This window comes from Thalia democratica, chromosome 3, assembly GCF_965202585.1.
Source record: "Thalia democratica chromosome 3, ktThaDemo2.hap1.1, whole genome shotgun sequence".
NCBI lineage: Eukaryota > Metazoa > Chordata > Thaliacea > Salpida > Salpidae > Thalia > Thalia democratica.
In genome coordinates, this window is record NC_139167.1 from 78,345,574 (window position 1) to 78,365,149 (window position 19,576).

Below are 19,576 nucleotides of genomic sequence, written 5' to 3' on the forward strand. Positions count from 1 at the left end.
GCTAATACTAAAAAAAAATAAATAGTTCAAAACTCATAAAACTTGTTAAGTTTTTATTCTGATAAAAACTTTTACAATACGACAGACATATTTGACTTGAAAAAAAACCACAAAGCTTAGATAAAATTGCCAAAAACATTAAAAAAAAATCATATTTCTACTTATGTCATATTTTCTTAAATCATATTTGTATCAAATACAGGTAGACATTTAAAAGTTAGATTTATTATTTATTTTCTTTATTAAACAATATGTACTTGTAAAAAGTATCTTATTAGTTCAGAGTGTTCAGGAATAACAGCAAATTAAGAAGGCGCACTTAATTATGCAGCAGTAACAAAAAGAAAGTTTGTTTTACACGCGAATAAAACTAAGTTGCTCAAACGTTGTAGAAATAATTTATTAGTTCAGTTAATTAAAACCTACATAACAGCTTATGGTATTTTTATCATGTCATTTTTTAAAGGTTTATCTATAAATAGTACGCTTTTAATCACATACCTTTTATAATGTGATTTATTATAGTTTATTTTTACTCTTGTTTATTTATAAATATAGGTTTCGCTTGAATAAGTAAGCTCATTAAACATAAGCAATTACAATACCATCAACACTTTAACCAATAATTAAATAGATTTTGAATTTTGAACGATAATTATTAGACTACTTGTTTGAATAAGTAGTAAAGATTAGTCCTGCATAGCACTGAACCTTATTGAAATCAATTAATATCGTTCTAAATAGAGAAGTTATCTTACATCCGATTAAGTTTTAAATTATTAGAAGATGATTAATTTAGGATGTCTACGTACAACAGCAAATAAATACTACTTAAATCAAATTTCTATGCTTAGTTTTGTTAGACAAGACCTAATCTTTAAATTAATTTATTATACAAAATTTGTAAAGAAAAAATAATATCTAAAAGTTAAGTTGGACAAGATTTTAATGCTTTCTTATTTAAACAAACAACTAAATACAGTTTTGTAAGCAATGATAGGAATGAAAACTAAAATACAGGCAATTAAAACAGAATTTTAAGTAAACTTAATATTATTTCAAATGAACATATATAAAACAACAATGCTAAAAATATAGTTTAGTACATATGAATTGTAGATTCTTTCTGCATGTTGTAATCAAGAAGAGTCCACCTATCTTGGTATAATGTTTTAGTTCCAAGCATCAATTTCTGGCTGTCTGCTGGAGTATCTAATACGTACACAAAATTAACTCTATTAATTCAATTCATATTTACCAGCTTTACTATATCAGTTATTAGCAATAAAAAGTTGAAGTTGATTCATGAGTATTTGTAAACAAGTTCCTAAATATTACATAAATATATATACACTTCCTTGCAAGTTTAAACCAAATCACAAACTTGTCTTTGCTTGAATTTTTCCTTTGACAGATGCAACTGTATGTGATTTTTCAACTTCCAATGTGATGGTTTTACCGGTCAATGTCTTCACAAATATTTGCATTCCACCACGAAGTCTCAACACCAACTGAAGAGTGGATTCATTCTTGATGTTGTATTCAAACAATTGTGTTCCTGGACGCAATTGTTTTCCGGCAAAAAGTAAACGTTGATCATCTGGATGGATACCTGAAGTTAAATATTTTCAAACTAAAACAAAATTGAATAATAACAACAGTAAAGTGCGATAGTTGAAATACTAAAAAAAATGGTTTTAACAAAATTAATATTCCTGATAACTTAAGTGGTTGAAAATATTATTGTATGTATTGTCAAATGAATAAAGTATTTTTCAGTTAATAATAACCTTTTATTTTGAGGAAAAACATATGCTGCATTTGAACTCAATATTAGTTATTTGTTGCTACAGTTAGATATTTTAAATAAAACCATATAACGAGCCTGCTTTAGTCCAGATTAAATCTTGAACAGCTTCAAGTGTATCAGTAGGTTCAACTTCTAATGAAATGGTTTTTTGAACAATAAGCTTTACGAAAATCTGCATTGCTTACGTTTAACTAAATTCGCTGTTTTAAAAATTTAAATTAGAAATAGAGGAAATTATTATAAATTTGTTTGAGAATTAAATTCAATAGTATAATATGTTAACATTGCAATATTAGTATCGCAAAGTGATGGCAACTAACTAAATTAAACTTAAATGTAGTCTTTTTCAATGACTAAGTTATTAGTAAAGTATTTAAAATCTAAAGCTATATTTATTTTATTTGCTGCAATTTAAATAAAAATGTAACTAAAGAAATTTAATTTTTACTATTAATAAATGTTAACTAAAAAATATAATACTTAATTTACAAAAAGTATAATTTTATTTAGTCGTTTATACTATACTAACAGAAAATATAAGACATATAACTCTCCCTTAATCACATTTACAACTAAATAAAATCTACTTATTGTGTTATATTCAAAATATATTCAAAGTAGTTCAATTACAACAGTGCTTTAAAATGATCATTTTAAAATTTTCGCCCATTGAAACCAGCGGCTGATCAGAGCATTAGTGTTATTATGGTTTTAGAAAATACATGATTTACATAAACTTGATTTAAACAACAAAGTAAAAGCAAGTATTTACAGAACAAAATAAAATGTTCTATCAATAATTCCTGTTAAAAAGAATCAAAAAAAAGGATTTATAAATAATATTTGTTGAGTGAAGGATTTAATATGAAAATATTAGTTTAATCAATTATTTTTAAAGGGTATTGTTTTACCAAATACACATTTTCTATCAAAATTAAATGTAAAATGGCACAATGAATAAGAAAAGCATTTCGAGTTTAAAGAATAAATAAAAAGAAAAAAACTTGGAAAGTAATGCTTGTGATGATCTTCCAACATCATATGGGTCTAACTAAGGTTTAAAATAACTTTCGTTTTGTAGTTTAAGATAATGTAGAAAATACACTGAAAACTACAAACTATCAAAGTTCAATTCTTAAGCACAACTTTCTACAGTCCTACGGTTATTGAAAGACAACATAAAACGACACAGAATTCAAATATATATTTAAACTTAGATATACATAAATTATGTAGCTGAAGATACACATTTTTTATGTATTAACGACAAATTGATTAACTTTATTATTTGAAAAAAATTTTTATTGGTCATTTTAATCAGTTTTGTTTTTGTATATGTTATTGGTTAATAAACGAAAAAAAACGCTCATAAATTTGGTTTAATGACCTGGTGTACGAAAATACCTTTATTATATCGAGTCATACACCAGAATACAGTTTATCATTTAGTTTTTCTTTTTGACTGCTAGACTTTAGTTGTTATATTTGTGTCTGAAAATGTGCATGTTTTTTAATTTCTTGAGAAAAATACTATTTTACCTTTTTCTCGCCAATCACAGAAGTTTCAACCACTTTTTTAAAGAAAAAACTAACATTTCTGATTTCATAAAAAAAAAATAATTTTATTGACAGTTTCATATTTGCACTTCTACTTTTTTAGCCAATCAGAGCCAACTTTCTTTATGGCCAATCAGAGGCTTAGTAACTAGAACTTAAGAACAACTGATGCTAACTTGTGAAAAATATGTAACAAAATAGAACATAGATAAAACATATTTAGTGATTTTAAGTGTTATCGTTAACTAACTAGTAATTTTCTTCATAACTCAGTATTTTAAGGTTTTTTTATTACTAATAATACCATAGTATGTAGTTCTAAAAGTTAAAACATGTATCAAATTTATCAACACTTTTATAGACTTTCATTGTCATCTTTTTTAGTCTCCTTTTTACGTAAATAACTAAGCTACTAGCTGCTTTTTTAATCATTTATGAAATCTTTAATTCTTTTTGAAAAAAATTGTTCAAATTCTACAACTTGTGTACTTTTCGTGTGAAAGGCAAACCAAAATAGCAAACAAGTTATTTAATTAAACTATTTCTACTGTTAGTTCGGTATATTGCTTGAACGATGTTTATATATTTTAATTGATGTTAAGTGAATTAATTTAGTTTTTTATTTTATTTTCATTGGATATTTTTTTCTATCAAGTTTTTTATTTTTTTGGATGTACGAAGCTTTTTCTGAAAATACATTTCGTAATACTTATTAATACAAGCTATTTGAGGAAATCATAAACAGTGCTCTTTTAAAAACTATTAAAAAAATTAAATAGTAATTTATCTAATATTTATTTAAAAAATCTACTTGAAAAATTGTCGACAGTGCACTTCTAAAAAAATAAAATAAATAGTAATCTTTTTCTAAAATTACTTCTATTTTTAATCTTCAGGTTGTCGCTAACGAACAAAAAGTCAAATAAAAATTGTATTTTTATTGCTTTTTAAAAGTATGTGTCTTTTTTATGTTTAAACTACTTGTATTTCATCTTTATAATATAAATTTACCAAAAAGTCAGTCTAAAAATCAAAAAACATTTAGCTTTTACAAAACAAAATTGAAAGTTTTATAGTTATAACTATATTACCGGTTTTAAGTAAAATTAAGTTCGAACAGTTTAGCTTAATATTTTATATTTACTAATATAATCATAGTTTTTTCACAAAAATAACATAGTTTCCTTTACTTGGACGAAACTTGTCTTACTTTTTAAATTTAATTTTCTAAGTTAGACTATTTTCCGGTAATTTGATTAATTTCATTTTAAGTCCCTGTATAACATTTAAAAACAATTTAAAAACTTTACTAATTTGGCTTTAAAATGTAAAAAGATAGATTAGCATTCTAGCAGTGTTTTTTTTTATTTCAGTTTTATGATAAGTTTCATTGTACAATAGCAACAAAAAATTGGTAAAAAAATTGTTAAAAGTACTTGATTCAGCAAATTATTTATTTACCTTTTAGGTAAATAGATTAATTGCAAATGTATACCATTGATAAAAAAATAATGCACAGATTAATTAACTAAAGTTTAGTTTCTTTACAATTTAGGAATAATAAAGTTTATGAAGTCTATATGTTTTTAATCAATATTACATATTAATCAAAATAATAAAGAACCTCCAAACTTTAGTAAATATACAGATTAAGATTGCCCCAGCTTTAGATTTATCAGGCTAGCTTGGAGATTTTTAAAATTTCAGACCAATTTAGGCACTTTTCTCAGTTTTTGGGTAAATTGTTTTTTTTTATTTTTTGGTATCAGGCTAGTTTTTGCTCACTCAACCTGGCCTTTTTTGCTTTGTAGAGTCACAAAGTAAACTCATGATATGTGTTTTGTTCAACTCACAGACTTGGATTAAATTTAAAATACAACAAGTTTTAAGTCTTTCAGCTGCTATTATTTGAAGAACTATTTATATTATTTGTATACATTTAACTTTAAACAATCAGCCTTGCCAAAAAACTTTAAATTATAGAAACATTTGAAGTTTAACAATTTAGGCTTGATAGAATTAGAAAAATCTGGAATTTGAAAATACCAGAAAATAAGTTCCTAAAAACCTTTAACATCCCTTGAACTGTTTACATTCTTTTTAAGGGACATCAGTTGCACACAAAAATGTTGTTTGACACATGTTATGTTTAAATAACAAAGGAAAAACTAAATATTTTCTATTTAAGTAATAATGGTAGTTTTAAGTAAAATGACCGACTATTTTATTGTTTTATCATTTACATCCTTTGTAAGCAAAACATTATGCAGGAACTATCATAGTCTTTCCTGTAATGCACAGTAATCATTTAAATATAATTTCTTTAAATTTTAGGAATTTTGTCTAACATTTAATTTGTACCTTGTTTGTCTTATAAATGTGTTATCGCTGTATGCTACATTTGACTGTACACAAAAATATTGAAAATAACATAATAAAAAAAGTTAAGTTTTTTTTTGACACAATTTCATTTTTTGAAGTTTCTGTGCACTTTAAATTAACTCATATGCCCACAATAGTAATACACAGAGGCTTATTTTTTGAACCAGATTTTTATTTTATACTTCGGTTAGACAAAGTGTAATTTAAGCATAATCGTTATCAGTGTTGTATGTTCATGTAATAATAAGTATGTACTGATGCACCTATAAGTTTATGTTATACTTCAAATTTACTATTTTTAAATACTTTATTTTATTTCAAAATAAGTCTTTGCTGCTATATTTCTCTATAATAAGTTAGTTTTTGTATATCATAAATAGCTTAGTAATTTTTTTATGTCTTAGAAACTTAACTGTTCATTTAAACTGATTTATTACATGTTTTTTTTATGATATATATATATTTGACTGTTAATAAACTTGATTATTTCTAAATTTTAAGAATTTTATTTTATCAGAAATGTCAAACAAAGAGGCTAGTTTGGAAATTTTAAAAACTTAGATTAGGTTTAACCTGTTTAAGATATTTTGGAAAACTCTGGTGTGTGATTTATTTTTCAAATATTTAGAATAATATTTTGAATTTATTGAATAGTTTTTATGACTGTTGCGTATTTTATAATTGTTATTATTTTTAGTTACATATTATGAACTTTTCTATGATTATGAAGTTTTAGTTGGGTTTTTAAGCTTGATTAACCAGGGTCGCCAAAAGTCTTAAAACCTGGAAAGACCAGGAATTTGACAATTCGTACTAAAAAAACCTGGAAATACTTGAAATCTGAGAAACTTTCAAATTTAACTTAAAAAATACTTGGAATTTAAAAAAATATACATGTTAAATAGTAAAATTTAGATTTGACTCAAATAATCTGTCATATAGATAAACATTTTTGTCATCTTTATAATTTTTTTAATTTTGAAACACAGTTAAAGTAGCTTTACAATTTATTTTTTTTATGTATTTTAAACTATTTATCACAGTTTCTTACCTTAAACTTGACTTTAACCTAAAAATAGACCTAAAATTATGTATTTTTAAAAACCTGGAGAAACTTTAAAATCCTGGAGAAATTTGGCAACCCTGATTAATAAAAAGTTTTTTGGATTTTTAAACTTTCAGTAAACTTAATTTGGTTTTATGTAACTCAGACAATTTTGCTTAAAGTGGTAGCAACTTAAAAAATACTAACTAGTTACTAATAAGGTATTTTATTAAATAACATCATTAAATATGTTAAAATACTTGTTTTATTTCTTTACAATTCAAATAAGTACTAAATTTTTTTTTATATATATAGTTACCAATATTTATAGAGAGTGCAAGTTATTTGATATGCAAAAACAATTTTCAAAGGAATCAACTTTAAATCATGAAAAAGTCTTCAATTACATCAAAAGTGTATAAAAGTTAGCCATAAATGTTATTCATGCTCAGTTATTATAGATATTTAGGCTGGAAGTAAATTATAAAACTTATTAACTGCTTGAAATGGTACATAGTTTTTTTTAAGAATAAAGTTTATAAGTCAATGTAAACTTTATTTAAAAATGTGTATAATCTAAAAAGGCATTTTTTGTGTACCTAAAAGTCATTTAAAACTAATTTTTGTTTAAGGTGACTGTAGCTAAAACCTATAGATTATTTAAATTCTAGTTTAACTAAAACTGCGGCCCAGTATATTTTCAATATACACTGTGCACTTTAAATTAACTCATATGCTCACAAAAATACTACACAGATGCTCATTTTTTGAACCACTTTTTTATTTATTACTAAGTTAAGCATAGTCTTTATTAGTATTGTTTCTATATGTAAGAATTAAGTATGTTCAGATCCATCTATATATTTGTCTTATACTTCACATCAACTATATTTAAAAGCTTTTTTTATTTTTAATAAATAATTGCTATAATGCTCAATAAAAAGTAAGACTTTGTACATTGTAAGTAGCCTAATAATATTTTTTTGCTTTAGAAAGTTATCTTTCCATTCAAACTGACTAATGATATTTTTTTTACGATATATATTTATTTTACTGTTACTAAATTTGGTTGTTTTTTTATTTTAAGACTATTTCATCAGAATTGTCAAAAAAACAGGCTAGTTTGGAAAGTTTTAAAACTCAGATTAGATTACCCTGTTTAAAACATTTTTAAAAACTCATGTGTTTAGATTTTTTTTTAAATATTTAGAAAAAATTTTTAAATTCATAGAATAGTTTTCATGACTGTAGCGAATTTATTAATTGTAATTCTTTGTAGTTACATATTATGAACTTTTCTATGATGAGGAAGTTTTAGTTGGGTTTTTAATCTTGATTAAACAGGGTTGCCGAAAATTTTGAAAACCTGGAAAGACAAAAAACTTGACAATTTATGCTAAAAAAATCTGGAATCTAAGAATATGAAATTTAACATAAGAACCTGAAGTTTTTAAAAATTTTAATAGTAAAATTTATATCTGACTCAAAAAATCTATCATATAGTTAAAAAAAATTTGTCATCTTCAAATTTTTTTTTTTATAAAAAACACAGTAAAAGTAACTTCACATATTCTTTTTAATATTTTTTTTAATGTTTATTTAACACAGTTTCTTACCCTAAACTTGCAAGAGTAAATTTTAAAGGTTATTATTTTAATATCATGAAAAAGTACTCAATTACATCAAAAGTATAAAAAAATCTATCATAAATGTTTTTCATGCTCGGTTATTACAGATTTTTAGGCTGGAAGTAAATTATAAAACTTATTAACTGCTTAAAATTGGGCATATATTTTTTAATTAAGTATATAAGTCTATGTAAATTTTATTAAAAATGTTTATAATTTAAATAGGTTTTTTTTTGTACCTAAAAGTCATTACAAGTATAAACTTATTAAAAGTTAAATTTTTTTTAATGTGACTTTAACTAAAACCAATTGACTAATTGTATTTTACTAAAACTAAAACGCCCGCGAATAATTTGAATATTGGAATTCGGCCCTCGTGCACCAATTGCCTGCTGACCCCTGTGCTAGAATATAAATAAAAATTTAATTTTGTAAAGTTAAGGGTTACAACCTCCTTGTGTGCGGTGAAAGTGAATTTATTTACTAGAATGTCGAATTAAAAATGGCTCAAAATTAACCTATCAAAATATGAAAGAGTAGAGAAAATAAAATAATGGGAGAGTTTAAATATGCACTAAGAATTTTTAAACGAAGGGACATTTTCGCACGAAATATCACTTTTACACGACGGATCACTTTTGCACGAAGCTTCATTTTGGCACGGATGTAAAGAAATATATATATATAAATAAAACAAAAAGAAAAAAAAAATTATACGCACCAATGGTAAGGGTTAGGGGTAACAGTAATAGTAAAAATAATTAAAAAAAGACTAGAAAATATAACTAAAAACAAACCGAAAAAGGTTACCCACAGATGGTTAGATGTAATAGTGAGAGGAAAAAAAATAGGTTAGAATTTATAAAAACTAAACTAAAACTTTTTCAACTCGTGCTCAAGTGTCTACAGGCAAAAGTGACCCTTCGTGCATATTAGAATCTACCCTAAAACAATAGTTTTTTGAAAAAGAACCTACGAAAATATACTTACAAAAATGGCTTTACCAAAAAATAAATAATTTTTTTTTTAGTTAATTAGTCTCTGTAACTTTGTAGTAAAAGGTTTCTTCATACTTTGTTTACTCAGGGTAACTAAGGATAGTATAAATGTACATGAATTTCAGGATAACTCAGGCTAGTTTAAAATTATTTTTAAACTCAGGGTTATCCGCGTTTTTTTATTAAATTAGACTTTTAATAATTTACAATAAACTTAACTAAGTTTTTATTAGGTATTTTTACAAATTCAGGATTACTTAAGAGAGTTAAAATACTTTTTTTATTCAAAAAGTGGTAACATTATATAAAAAAATATATACAGCGTTTACTAAAACTAAAACATACGCTTCATTTTTATATAGTGTAGATAGTTTATAACTTTATTTTACAGATAATAAAAATAAATATGGACAATGTTGAAGAAAATAATGTTGGTGTGCTGTCTAATGGTAACAATTCAGCAGAATATGAGGTTTGCAAAATTTTTATACCTATTATTAGTTTTTATTAATATCATTTAACAACTTTTTTTTATATATATTTAATGTCGTTCTAATTTTCTCTGAATATAGCACTTTTAATTACGAAGCGTTTTTAAAAATATTTTATTAGTTTTTAATTTCAAAAGTTAAAATTCATCACTTAAAAGTCATTTTTGTTTAAAAAAATTTAAAGTTCAATACCACTTAAATTAAGTTACCACCATACAGTATTTTCAAAAATATTTTCTGGATTACCATATGTTTTTTATGCCTTTTTTTTAAATTACTTAATATTTACTTTCCATACTTTGTGCTTTTTTATAAGCTTAAAAGCTGTTGTTCAAAAACGTGATCTACTTAATTTTTATATAAGTAGATGTATTATATTTAGTTAAGAAATAACTTAGTTAAATTTCTAAGACAGTTTTTCTAAAATATTTTCCTTTTTTGTTTTAGAATTGTATTTATTCTTACGCACTTCTTGTTAAATACGTGCTAATCCATTGTGTTCATAACAATAATGAATACTTATTAATTTACTTAAAATAAGCAAAACGTATCAGTTTAGTATAATTTTATATAACAGGAATATAAACTAATACTAAGTTGTATTTTTAATATAAAAAATTAAGAATACAAAGAACAAAGTGCAAAAATAAGGTTGAAATAGTCAAACAAATTATGTATTTGGCACACTTATACGTGTGTATTTGTAAGTAAAATTGCTTTAAATAACTTTAAAAAAGCACAACTGTATATTTTATTAAAAAAATGACATTTTACAATAAAATAAAGTTAGCAACAGAAGTATAAAGTATGCACGTAAATTATTCTAATATTTTAAATAGATGACGGTAAAATACATAAAAAGGACAAACAAAAGTTGTTATGTAGAAAAATAAGTATTAAATAAAAGAAAAAACTTATGTTTAAATCAATATTTTGTTGTTTACTAATAATAGATAATTTTAAAGGATGTACTTTCAAGAGGTCAGCGTATGCTTGAAGCATTTTTTCAAAACATTCAAGACAAACTACAAACTGTTAGAGATGATTTTGACTTGATAAATGTTGAAATTGAGCTAGACACAGGAGTAGAAAGTTTGCAAAGAGGGTTAAAAACTTATATAGAATCATTAAAAAAAGAAATGAAACGGCAGAACAACTTGGGAAAAGACCAAAAATGTAAAAAAAGTTGTTTTAAAAAGCTTTTAAACTATCAAAAAGTTGAAGCTGATTTACAACGCCAATATGTATATTTACAGCGACGCATTGAGGATATGAGACCAAATTTACCAGCAAGAATTGTAGGTAACTTTCAATTTGGCAATGAGGAGGAACAAGGCCTCACGCCTGAAAGATGTCAACAGTTCGAACAATTTCAAGCTGACCAGTCATTTGTTGGTGATCAGTGTGTGATATGCATGGGAGACATTAGAATAGGTAGAAATATGATGCGTCTCGACTGCGATGGTCAGCACACTTTTTGTCAAGTTTGCATTGAAGGGTGGTTTGCTAACCACAAAACATGTCCTGTATGCAGACACAGTTTTGCGTAAATATTGTGTGATTGCATAATAAAATAATAATCTTGTTTATTAGAGTTTTCTTTTTCTTGTAAGTGAACTAAATTTAGATATTTTTGAAAATTAATTCAATAATTTGTAGTAAGGAAATTTTTATAATATTTTAAATAATTGTTCACAAACCACATTCCTGATAATAAATTATATTTCTTAATAAGTAATAATAGTTTAAAACATGTAATAGTAGTTATTATTCTTAGCAGAAATTGTCTTCCAAATTTAATAAAACATTTTCAAATAAACAAAACTGGTTTACCCCTAAATTTATTTACTGATAATGTAATACATACTTTTTTAAAGCTATTAACTGTCCAAATTTTTTTTAAAAACTGTTTACATATTATCAAAAATACATTATGTTATACAATAAAACATTCTAACTAATCAATTTTAATACAGTGTAGTGTAGCTTATCTATATAGTTAAAAAATTAGTCTTTTTATAGTGATAGTAAAAAACTTAGATATAACTCCCTTTTTTTTAAATACCTTACTAGCACTAGATTAATATCCTAACATACTATTTGGTGTAGCATATCACTCACAGTAGAATTAATAGTTATTCACCTTTTGAGCAGTTTAAAATAAGAGTATATAGTATCTTTAGTCGTCGGCCATTAGAAACATTTAGTCTTTGACAGGGCGGAGTAGTTTAATTGATACGCAAAAAATATTCCACTACATATTCTTCTCGAAAAAATAATCTATGTGACCGTTGATTTAATATGAAATTTTAATATCCCGTAAATTGTACCAGAAACCTATTTATTTTTTTAAACCCGGTACACCCTTATAATTTAGAAAATTTAAATTAGTGTCGCAGAAATGCATGCTGGTTGGTTGCAGTCTTACTTTTTAAGGTCCGGATTTAACTTGAATTTTGTAAACATTGAACATTTGCGGCCCGGTAATTTTTACTCTGTGGGCCGGAGGTGATTGAAATCTTGTCTCAGTAATCGTCTTATTAAATTCTTACTTAAATTTTAATACTATTTGAAAAGTGAAATCTCACTATTTCGACGTGATTAATTTTACGACTTCAATTAATACTCATGTTTATTTATACTGTTATTTATTTATATTTAAAAAAAAATTCGAAACATTAAAAGCACAAACGAACAAAGAAGGTTAAAAAAAACTTAAATAAAATTATTAAATTATTATCATTAAATTAAGTACAATTTCAAGAAATAGACTGTAAAACACAGTTGTAGTTTTTTTTTTTCCTTATTTAACTTATTTTTAGATGGTTTAATAATAAAATAATAAGTTTGTTTTATACCCGAACAGATGTGTTATACTTTTGAAATCATAACTTTTTTTTCTTGCTTATTAAAAAGATCACCAACTTTTGGCGAACAACTACTAAACATTTAAGAAATTAACAACATAAAAACTGATGTCCTTAAATTTGCTTATGAAAGTTTTGACATAAATTACTGAACCTTACAGGAAATTCTAAGTCTATATCTTTAAAAAACAAGTTATAGATCTGTGTTAAAGCTTTTATTGTAGGACAATGTCATTAAACAAACGTTGCTAGATCACTGTTTTGTTAGATATAATTTTCTTTCTTTAAATTATGTAAACACTAACACTTTCCAAATTTCTGTTTACTTGAAAAATTTAGCATAAGTAAAAGTTTAATTTTTTTTATTTAATAGCACCTGGGCAAATTTTTTTTGTAGGTTATTATTACCATTATAATAAATAACTCGTAAATATGTCCTAACGTATTGATAATTTTCTCACCTGTAAATTAGCGGAAACTAAGTAAGTTCTACAGTGACAAAGTTTTTTTTTTTGGAATGCAAGTTTAACTGTTATTTTTTGGTTATAATCTTCATTAAATATTTTTTAAACTTAAACGTAATTTTTTTTTGTATATCCACACATAGAGGACTAAAAAAGGGCTGTACTTAACATATGGAGTAAAGTTATAAAATTTTAACTCTTCAATTAATTTTTCTTATTCAGCCTCATATTATATTAGTAAAATTTTTGTATTTAAAGTAAATAAAAAGTTAAAAAAAAAGCTATCATATTTAAAGTAGCAGCTTTCTTAGATATATTGGCTCCATGTCTTAAAATATATTTTTTTTTACTTAAGATATGAGGCAAGTTAAAATAAATTATAAAGTATAAAGTAAAGTTTAATAAAGATTTTTGTAAATTAGTTTCTTAATGTATACTAATACTCAAGTATGAAGTTTTGTATAAAAGTGATCTGTTTTAAAATACAACTGCATTTCATAAAATTATATTGATGACTGAGTTAAATAATTAAGGTTTTTAATTTAATAATCGACTTCGATTAAACTAATATACTTTATTATCTACATATAACCAATTACTTATCAATTTTTATAAATAGTAGTAACAAACTGATATCTCGTATAGAATTCTAAGTATTTTGACAATGAAAAATAAATCATTAAAGTTAAAAATACCCATGTTAAAAATTAATACAATTTTTAATTAAGTTTAAATAGAGTTTAGATTACAAACAGGTTTTTAAAACTAACAGTTGTTACTTTAGCTATACTTAAAAAGCAGTTTAAAAATTTTTTAAAACTTTTTTATCAAAACGTTTACAAATATCACTAAAATGTTTACTAATTTAACGACAAAAACAAGTTGGAATTATTGAAAAAAAACTTAAGTTAAGTTCAGTAAAAATGTTAGTTACTTAACAACTTTCTATTTTAACAGACTAACAAATTTTATTTCAAATATTTACGAAAATGATAAACTTTATTTAACTAATAAAGTTTTCACTTTATTAATAAAATAAAAACTCAAATACTAATAAACTTCATACATACAATTTCAGTTTGTAGTATGAACTACAAAACTGTGTTTATTTTCTGTAAGTAAAAAAAATATCACAAAATAAAAAGTTTGAATAAATGTAGAACAATATAGATCTGTCTGAAAAACACGAATTAAAAATAATGATTTCTTTTAAGGTTTTCCTTGATATTTTAACTTACCATCAGTGTTATAGGTAGACATGAACTTTTTATTCTAATGTTTAGATATAAATAACATATCGTTTAGCTTAAAACTACTTGAAATATTAAAGCTAAGGGGTAACACTTTGATTTTCACAAGTTAATCTTATTTTGGAGAACTTTATATGAGCTAATGAACATTTTTAACCACTTAAAAATAAATCAATTAATTTTCAAGATATAAGCGATGAAAGTCAGTGACCTCAATAAGTTCATAAAGGAAGGTCCAAAATAAAAACATGAAACAGACTATTCCACTAAAAATATGTACATTTCTTTTTTTTTAATCAATCTTCTTCAAACTTTCACAGTAGCACATTACTAATATTTAAACCAGTTTAATGCAGATTTTTTTTTTCGGAAAACAATACATTAAAACATTATAAATTATAAAGAAATGTTTCCTAAAATTTTTAGGTTTCTAGCTAAAAAAGGATTGTAAAGATTTTTAGTGAGTTTTAATACTTCCGAGAAAATTAAACCTAGAAACTATTCTGTTCATACGCTTGTATTGCAAACATTTTACAAAACCGTCTGTTTATAAAAAAAATACAATTTTTTTTTATTCTTTAAAAACTGAATAGTTGTTTAAACTTCAAGTTTTCTATTTAAGAGTCAATGTTAATTATTGTAAAGAAATATCAAACTTCCCTAAATGCACTTAAAATATTAAATTTAAGGGACTAAAAAAGTATTAAAATTTTAAATTTTATTATTCACGTGTTAACACAGTTGTTAACACAGGTTGACAAAGAAAAAAAGTGAATCGTCATTAGAATATTGTCTATTATTAGCGTACATGACGTATTTGCAGCAAAGTTGGAATGGTAGACAACGGGACCAAAAGCGCCGTCTGAAAATTTATCATTAATAAATACATTTGGTTACTTATTTAATCATTGTTGAAGCTTGTTAGAAATTCTTAGGAAAATAATTCTAACTTTTAAGGTCAAAAACAAAAATGTAAGGCTACATTTTTGACTTCTTAAAGTTTAACTGTTGCCAAAAAAGGTAAAAACAAAATATAATAAAAACAAACAAGTGGAAGATGTGAACCCGTAGTTCAGAATTCCATCTACATTTTTGTTTTTTGTTCCGTGAAAAACCAAAATATTCTTCGTCAATTCACTTTCAATTCATAGAGTTTTCTATGAACCCTGCAAATTCTCTCAATTTTAATTCCCTTGCTGAGTCTTTTCTTTGCGAGTACACTGCTTGTGTTCATGAACGACTTCTCAACTAACTTGTAGTCCTCATTGTCCTCACTTAAAACTTCCAAGCTATAAAGAGAATTGTCATCATTGACAAATCTTAAATAACCTTACTCAGTGATTTGTTTTAGTGTCATATCACTTGGTACAATAAAAAATTAAAAATAATAAGCTTTAATACATTTTTATATACATATTTTTTTAACTAAGTTATTAGTTTTGTGTGGTATTTATAGTTCATGCGCAGCTGAGCAAAATTTAGCTTCAAACATCTTTTGCAAAAAATATTAAAGAAAAAAAAATTTTGATTGCAAAATAAAATTCAATTATTAGTTTTTTAAATTATTAAACCTACTTTATTTGGTAGAGTTTTTATTTAATTTACTAGTATTTTTAGTTCACTAATTAAATAAAAAAAGTTAATCTTTTACCTTGTAATTTAGTTAGTATCAAACTACAATGGTGAAACATTTTTAACGATGTATATCTTATGCATTAAGTTTTAATGTAGTCTACACTTTTGTAGATAAAGCTATATATATAATATATATTGTTCAATTTGCACATTTAAGCACGACAAGTAACTTTAGTTAAGTGTGCAAAACATAATGATGCAATGTTATCTAGTTTGCAAGTTTGCATATATATTTGACAGGTTTGAATAAGTAGCAGTTTTGGTTGAGGTTGCATACTTTTTATCATCAAAAGATTTTAAACTTAGTTTCCATTTGTTCGTGTTATTAATTATTTAGTTTAGCTTTCATTAAAAAAATAAAAATTATTTTATAAATGTTTAAAATGTTATTATTAAGTCATTGGTATTTTTTAGTAAATTATAATGTAGCTTGGTTATTGTAAAACAAACCAACTAACAACTAAAAGTATAAGTTAAAAACGTTTAATGAAATGAATAATAAATAATCTTGTCGATTTAGTTTTCAACATAGTTCAAATATTAGTTGATATAACCTTTTACAAATTTTGTTGGATTTGCTCATTGAAACAGAAAAAGTATCATATTAATATGCAAATTTTTGTATGTCAAACTACACTGATGTAATTTTTTTAATAAAGCTTTCTATATGTATAAAGTTTCAACAAAGCCTACCTACACATAAAGTGAAAGAGTTAGAATTAAATTATATAGTTTGCTCATTAAAGCAAAACAAGTAAATTTTTAAGTTTAGTTTGCAAAATATATTGATGCAAGGTTTTCTAGTTTGCAAGATTGTATACATTTAAACTTAAAAGGTTTGAGTCAGCAGCAATTTTAGCTGTGGTAAGTTTTATCCTCACAACATCATTTAGACTGAGTTATTAATTAGTGTTTTATTACTATTTAATATTTTTTAATAGCATTAAAGAAAGTTGTTATTTTTTATGTTTATGTTAAAATTTTTATTACTAAGTAATTAATATGTTTAGTGAATAATAATGTTACTAGGTTTTTGAAGCATTATAATTAATTTTTCATGAAGAAATTAACTAATAATTTATGTGGTAACATAAAATTTTCTTTATGACTTAGTGTTTTTTAATTGTGTGGTATTGCAAAAAGGAAAGTTAAAATTGTTACATTAAGCTTAAATTACTTGAGTAAACAAAAATTTAAATCATGAGTAAATAAATCATTAGTATGAAACTTATAACTGAATCCAAAGCTTAAAAGTTTTTGGTAACTTAACGAGCTTAGTCTTTTTTACTTCAAGCACTCATGCATAGGCAACTTAAAACTTTAATATATTTGCTGTTACATTATTGTTAACTTGTATGTGTTTTTATGATATAATTCTACAGGTCTGTTGTAAGTCATAAAATAAATTGAAGAGCAGTAAATAGAGAAAAGTATATTTATTGTACCATAATTACTTACAAAACCTGTTTGTTTTGATTTTTAAACAGTTAACTTCTATTTCCAAACCAAAGTACTGATATAAGTATGTGGTCTATAAGTAAGTAGAGAATATTGTTTTAACCTATTTTAGAGTGTTCTTAGTTAGTCAAAGTTTTTTTTGTTTCATACTTTTGTTAACGCCAAGATTTTTTTTAAATTAAACATATTGAAATAGTTAATAAAAACAAAGTTTAAAGGATATATTAGTTCAAGAAGAATAATCTCTATTGTTTGATCCGACAGGAACTTTTTTTTAAATTGTATTATTATTATTTTACAATAATGTCTTACTTGTGAAAGTTATTTTTTATAAAGTTTTATAGAAGCAATATTCATTTCATAAAAATATAATCAGCATAAAAGTGTGTTTTTTGGTTACATTTATATATATTTATATATATATAGGGTAATTCAATAAGATAAATCTAGTTACTTGTAAACGTTTCTTAAACTATATTCTTAATAGTTTGTAAATTAACCAATTAAAAATCAAAAAGTTAATGTAAAGTAAACCTTAATGCTATAATAGTTACTTAAGAAAGAACTCTAGACATTTATAGAGTTTTAAAACACAGTGAGAAAAAGCTTACTCGCTAAGTTTGCTGTTGATTATGTTTTAGCCTAATTTGATTTTATCGTTAAAAGTAAGCTTCTTAAAATCGTTTTTTTTTTAATGTAATAACCTTGTAATATCTCAAATCGCAAATATCTTTGTGTAGTGTTTTTTCTATCTTTAGAAAAATGCTTAAAAGCTAAACTGTGCTTAATGGTCATCCGGTTAAGTTAGAAATCAAAAATGTACTAACACTAACAATGTTTATACAGTTTTTTGAATGTTCTGATTGTTTAGTTTTACTTGTTTAACAATTAAAATTAATCTTAGCTGGATTTTAAAGAGGATATGTGCTTTAGTATTTATATTATTAATTGTTGAAAACTAAGCGAATAAACTTTAATTAAAATAATGTTTAAGTTTAAAGTTTCATTCTCATATTTTATTTTGTTTATAGCGTGAATTATTACTAAAAAATTATATATTTAGTTAAAAATACCAAATGTAATTGCATAAACCAATACTGAGTTATTAATTTCGTAAATGATTCACAGCTTAAAATTTATTTTTTTTTATAATATTATACCTCTCATTAACCTCTTAGGGTAACTCATATCTAATTTCAATTTTAAGGCTCTAATTTTAGTTAGAGGGAAAAAGCTAAGTTTCAATGGCTTTCTAACTTGGTAAGGCTCATTAGAATAATTTTTGAGTTAAGGCTTTTTAAGTAATGTTCTTTTATTTGTATGCTAGATTTGTAGGAAAAAAATTGTTATAATCTGAATATTTATTAATTCCTATTATTTGTTGAATTTATTAAAAATTCTTTGCTTTATAATATAAATGAATTATATTTAAATTTAACGTAAGAAGATTTATTTACGTTAACAAATCATTAAATAGTTTTGTTAGAAAATTGTAAACATCAACATATCTATAATTTTTAAGTTATAAATACTATTATTTAGTATTACTTTTTTTAAATAATTTGTTTTAAATAAAGTTTGGTTACAAGTGTCACCCCACGATTTTTTAATTTGTTTTAAAAAGATAAAGAAATATATTTGATTTTAATTGCTTCGATAATGTAAAATTTATATTTATATATTAATGTTTTAAAATAACACTAATGTATACTTTAAAAAAATTGAAGGAAATTTTACAAAAATTTAATATTAGGTTAGTTGTATAATTATATTTTGAGTTTTTTATCCTAACTTTTTAACAAAGTTTTTTAACAACAGATATTATTTTTAAGATGTCAGATAATCTTAACAAAATATCAATGTGTCCTGATTTAGCTCAAATTGAAAACAACGAAGTTGCACTTTTCAAAGGTAGCAGATCATCAGGAAATTTGTCCAAGGGAGCTTGCAATTCTACAATGTTAAACTCAAAGTCTATGCGGAGTAAATTG

The 19,576-nt window shown here is 24.0% G+C and overlaps 2 protein-coding genes across 2 annotated transcripts; one reads left to right on the forward strand and one right to left on the reverse strand.

Annotated features, from left to right (window-relative positions):
- Nucleotides 1-1,099: 1,099 nt before the first annotated feature.
- Nucleotides 1,100-1,988, reverse strand: LOC145832574 (polyubiquitin-like). Its single transcript, XM_082939888.1, has 3 exons — nucleotides 1,886-1,988; nucleotides 1,385-1,612; nucleotides 1,100-1,212 (listed from the first exon to the last, which is right to left on the reverse strand). Exons 1-3 carry the CDS (start codon nucleotides 1,986-1,988, stop codon nucleotides 1,100-1,102), a joined length of 444 nt encoding a protein of 147 aa, XP_082796014.1.
- Nucleotides 1,989-9,826: 7,838 nt separating this feature from the next.
- LOC145832575 (E3 ubiquitin-protein ligase RNF126-like) lies at nucleotides 9,827-11,461 on the forward strand. Its single transcript, XM_082939889.1, has 2 exons — nucleotides 9,827-9,892; nucleotides 11,168-11,461. The coding sequence occupies exons 1-2, from the start codon at nucleotides 9,827-9,829 to the stop codon at nucleotides 11,459-11,461; spliced, it is 360 nt and encodes a 119-aa protein (XP_082796015.1).
- The last annotated feature ends 8,115 nt before the right edge of the window (nucleotides 11,462-19,576 follow it).